Raw genomic sequence first — 5,000 nt, forward strand, 5'->3', positions numbered from 1 at the left:
GTGTGTATGTATATATGTATGTGTCAGCAATTACCATCATCCTTTTGCTAAACTGAAAGTGTTTTATTTTTTTTTAATGTATCTCGTTACTTCAGACTTGACCTCCCTCTGCCTGACGCTGTTCGGGTCCTGGCAGGGATACCTGTCAATCCAGAAATGTGTCGGGAGATCCTGAGGAGAGGGAACTGCGTGGACTTCCCGGAACCCAGTCAATGCGATTCGACGCATCCTTACCGAAGTATAGATGGATCCTGCAATAATCTCCAGAATCCTAAATGGGGACAGTCAAATAGACCATTTGTTAGGCTTCATCATCCATTCTACGAGAACGGTCTGTCATCTCTGGCATATCACTCGCATTTATTTTAAGAGAGAGAGAGAGAGAGAGAGAGAGAGAGAGAGAGAGAGCGAATGTTTATATTGTGGCTATAATGTGACACTTTCTTTTATGTCTTTTGCGAAATAAAATTTAACTTACTAGTTATTTCACAATAAAGAGCAACTTACAAAATATGTGAAAATTGAAGACGACTTTATTAAAAAAAGCCCTGTAAGTAGGGCAGAATATTGGTAAATATTGTTTATTAGTAAAAGGCTGAATTATTATCTATATTCTATCAAAATTAAAATAATCCCTCATTCAGAAAGTAATTGAAACCCTCACTTATTCAGCTCAGCATACAATTTTAAAGTAACATAATTTATGAGAATATGCTTCGATTCTCTTTTTTAGTATTCTTTGTACTTGGTCTCCTTAACGGTCAATACTACTTGTAGGTTTAAGAAAAAGAATGCTTCACAAAATGAGCACAAAAACTGAAAATGGAGAACGTTAACTGTAAAAACCATACTAGTGTAGATAAAGTTCATCTGACTATTTCCTCCTTCTTGGTTAAACCTTTACAGGCATTGACTCTATGAGGGGAGAGGGTAGAACAGGTCCTAATCGCCTCCCATCCCCAAGGACCGTCAGTTTTAACCTATTCGTCCTCGGAGGCAGCGGCTTATCTCGGCCGTACCCCAATGCCAACCTCCTGACGATGCAATTTGGTCAGTTCCTCGACCACGACATCACGTTCACGCCAGAGACGCAGCTCATGGCGCCACAGCCACCTCCCCAAAGCAGTCTGGCCGGTTTTCTTTTCAACAGGCAAGAACCAGTGTGTCCAGCTCTGCCCAGTAAGTGGAGAAATAGTAATCATTTTTACTAGATTGGCCCAGACAACAAAAAATGTTTCATTGGTAAATGTGAAATTCAATACAGGGAGTGATGATTTCTTTGCTCAATAGTTAGAGAAATATTTGGGCGATAACAAGTACAAAACAACCACTGTCAACTACTTTTTTTCTAATTAAAAGAACCAGCTGCTGTTGACAGTGGATAGAAGTGACAGATTTCAGGAATTTTGAGACGTTTTTAGAAGGTAAAAGACAAAAATTTCCAGATTTAAACTTTCAGGATATTGTAAGTGATGGAAAATAGATGAAATAATCGCTTAATAACCCAACTTCTTTGATATTTGCGTTGGCTAAAGTAGCATATCTTGAATTACTCAGATGAAAAGCTGAGGAAGCTAGAGGTATTTATATTCATCTTAGTTCTTATCATTTCAAGGGAATTATCGAGGAACAATCGAATGTGTTTCAACCATAATAAGAGTAGATACCTTGAGCGCTCAATGTGAAAAAGATTAGCTAACTCTTAGTGAATATATATGACTTGTACGTGTAGGGCTCCGCAAAAACAGAATCAGGGACCTGGTCTAAGATACCTGCCGTACCACGTTTTAAAATAAAGTTTTTATCTGTCAGGTATTTTCGATTTTGCCTAGTGTTTTCCTTTTTTTTTTTTTTTTTTTTTTGAAAAAGGATACCATTCATTTTAATGTTTCAATTGGAATGCTATCTGATAAGTTGTAATACTATGTGCTGTTATTCTTAAAGGAATTAATATGATAATATGAACAACTCTTTTCATACGCGTTTATTTCAGTTTTTTATTACTAGCTTAATTGCGAGATAACCATTAGGACATCTTTAAGTAATAAGATACGCGTTGTTAGTTATTATTTATCATTTCAAAGTAAACAGTTAAAATTTTTTGACTGCATTAAAAGAATTAATTTGGCATGCCTATGATAACTGCTTAGTTAGTGGCATGACAATCACTCTGTACTAACCTTAAAATTGTTCCCATCACAGGTACGTGACTCTTCAAATTTAGACATGAATCACAATTACCGAAAGATATTGTCAGCTCTAAAGCTTGCTACTTTTTTTTTCCTTCAGGAGACACCGTGCCCCTGGACTGTTGCGGAGACGGTCGTCAACTTCCTCAAGTAGATTTACCTGACTGCCGCCCAATTGATGTCTCGGCTGATCCTATCTTTCAAGCCGATGGAAAAATTTGCATGCGTTTTGTCAGGTCTCTTATTGCAAGCCAAGGATGCACTTTAGGTAAAGGGTAGAATGGGTATAGTAATTAATACTTTATTTTTTGTATGAACTTCAAAAAAAAGGTTGTTTTTACCATGTAGTATAAAGAATATACCATAAATAAATACGTCCAGCAGACAGGAACGAAATCAGATTCATTACACTTTCAGACTTTAATTTATGTGGCAATCACTATCAAACAATGTCGATTATCAGAATGAATCAGTACGTCAACAATTACCTTAAGCGTGAAAGTAAACAAAAATGCTTCAAACACCAATGCTATTTAATTTCTAGAGTTATTTTATTCTAAAGATAAGGGAGCTGATTTTTAATACTTATGCTGATATGTAATTAACATAAGACGAATGATCGAAATCTAATTCTTTTCATCACCAGGGCCGAGGGAACAGCTTAACCAGCTTACTTCTTACGTTGACGGATCTCAGATCTATGGATCAACCGACAGAGTAGCCAGAGAACTGAGAGCTTTCCAAGGAGGGCGTCTGAAGAAGACACCAGAAGGTGACCTCCTGCCTCAGAGATGCTGCACAGATCAAGAATTCACTTGCTTCCAAGCAGGTAAGTCTGTGGCCTCTCTTGAAAGAGTTATTGGGTTTAAGTATTAGGTAGAAAGATGAAGAAAAGACAAAAGACGGAAAATGTTCTTCATATGCTCTCTCTCTCTCTCTCTCGTCTCCTCCTCTCTCTTCTCTCCTCTCTTCCTCCTTCTCTCTCCACCGCTTTTTTTTCTCTCTCTCTTTCTCTCTCTCTCTTCCTCCTACTCCACCGCTTCTTCTTCTTCTTCTTCTTCTTCTTCTTCACATGATCATAAACCAATGCCTCTCTGGTAATTTAGAAGTTTTCTGAACTTTCTCGTGGTCCATTTTGAAGCTTTGTACATTCGAACTGAAGACTAACCCGGAATTAATAGGCATCTAGGATTGTGTCCACTTAACCAGCCAGTCTCTACGCTGTGTGTATGTGTGCGTGTGTGTATGTGTGTAGAACTCATAGGATCACGCTGGTTTAAAAGCAAAGCACCACTAGGAAGAAAAAAATGCAAATGGTGCGATGCTTACCATCTTCATATAGCTTGTCACCTTAAAAAATACTAGCACTAAAGAGCAACAAATTTATGGGTTTTTTTTTGCCGAATGGGGAATATCTTGAAAGTTTCAATTGATTATATGGCTATGTTTCTACGTTGGTAATGTGATAAAATGAGTCATTTTTGCCGTTCTCAGTGCATCGCCTTATTCAGTGTTCGGATATTTTAATTTCTTTCTTGTTTTAGTATAGTGACCAGCAGTGCCCTAATTAGAAATGAAAATAAACAACTGTAATTAGTACAGAATTATTCTTAATGAAGGCATATTCTGCTTGGTAAAAGCCTCTTCGCGAGGAGGCTTATTAGCTTGTTGCCTAATTTTGATTTTGTTCATATAGTTATACTTGATAATTAGGACCATTTCTCTCTCTCTCTCTCTCTCTCTCTCTCTCTCTCTCTCTCTCTCTCTCTCTATCTATCTCTCGGAATTTTCACCTTATAATTTAGAACGTTTACGTTCAAATTTAGATTTAAAAAATTCATAAAATGGCATTAAAAGCATTTGTTAAAGGTAATTAAAATGGGATATCTGTTATGAAGGGCAAGGGTGTCAGTTACGAATTTAGGATTGGGGGAAAAGAGAAGGACAAAAGCACACACATACACACACACACACACACACTCACAGAGAGATAGAGTTTGTAACTTTACAACTCCTTTTGGCTTTTGAAATAGATGAAACTTACAATCGAGTAGTGTACATCCGCTGGGGTTTACGAGAAATGAATGATCTTTTGACAGGTGATAACAGAGTGAACGAACAGCCGGGTTTGGCCTCAATTCACACACTCTGGCTCCGAGTTCACGAAAATATTGCTGGAGAATTCGCCCGAGTCAATCCCCATTGGGACGACGAGACGCTCTACCAGGTAAGGAAGACTGAGTGAAAATAATAATGATTGCTTGAAATTAAGGAATATTTTAATAATATTTTCTGTTCTTATATTGCCAATGGCCCTACAGTTCAATAAAACTGGTAAATCTGAGATATGTAGTTATCTAGTCTTTTTTTCATTACTAGCATTTGCTTAATTTTCTCAAGTACAAAATAAATTATACTCATATATAAATATGTATGTATATGTATGCATATATATGAATACATATGTATGTATGCATATATGTACATGTATGTATGTATAAACACATAAATATACTTGGATCAAACAGGAAACTCGCCGGGTTGTTGTAGCCCTCCTCCAGCAAGTTACTTACAGAGAATGGTTACCTGTCGTCTTGGGCCCGAGTGCCGTTTTAACCGGAGATCTTCCCTTGCTTCAAAATGCGCCAGGAAACACATACAGTCCTGAGACAGATGCGACTCTAGCCAATGTTATTGCAACGGCTGCTATGAGGTGAGAGTCCAGAGTCATTTATGTCAGGGAACTTGTGAGCCCTAGAAGGCTCTTAGTATTATCTTTGCCATCGACAGAGAGAGAGAGAGAGAGAGAGA

General features: G+C 37.5%; 1 protein-coding gene across 1 annotated transcript in view; it reads left to right on the forward strand.

The window, feature by feature from the left end:
- Positions 1–5,000, forward strand: part of LOC135220665 (chorion peroxidase-like) — a 40,162-nt gene that overhangs the window by 20,938 nt on the left and 14,224 nt on the right. Inside the window, exons 4-9 of the mRNA XM_064258034.1 lie at positions 96–331; positions 907–1,179; positions 2,290–2,457; positions 2,836–3,018; positions 4,289–4,416; positions 4,718–4,902. Coding sequence (XP_064114104.1) covers positions 96–331; positions 907–1,179; positions 2,290–2,457; positions 2,836–3,018; positions 4,289–4,416; positions 4,718–4,902 — 1,173 coding nt within the window. The remainder of the gene's footprint in view (positions 1–95; positions 332–906; positions 1,180–2,289; positions 2,458–2,835; positions 3,019–4,288; positions 4,417–4,717; positions 4,903–5,000) is intronic.

The sequence above is a fragment of the Macrobrachium nipponense genome, chromosome 2, assembly GCF_015104395.2.
Source record: "Macrobrachium nipponense isolate FS-2020 chromosome 2, ASM1510439v2, whole genome shotgun sequence".
Classification (NCBI taxonomy): domain Eukaryota; kingdom Metazoa; phylum Arthropoda; class Malacostraca; order Decapoda; family Palaemonidae; genus Macrobrachium; species Macrobrachium nipponense.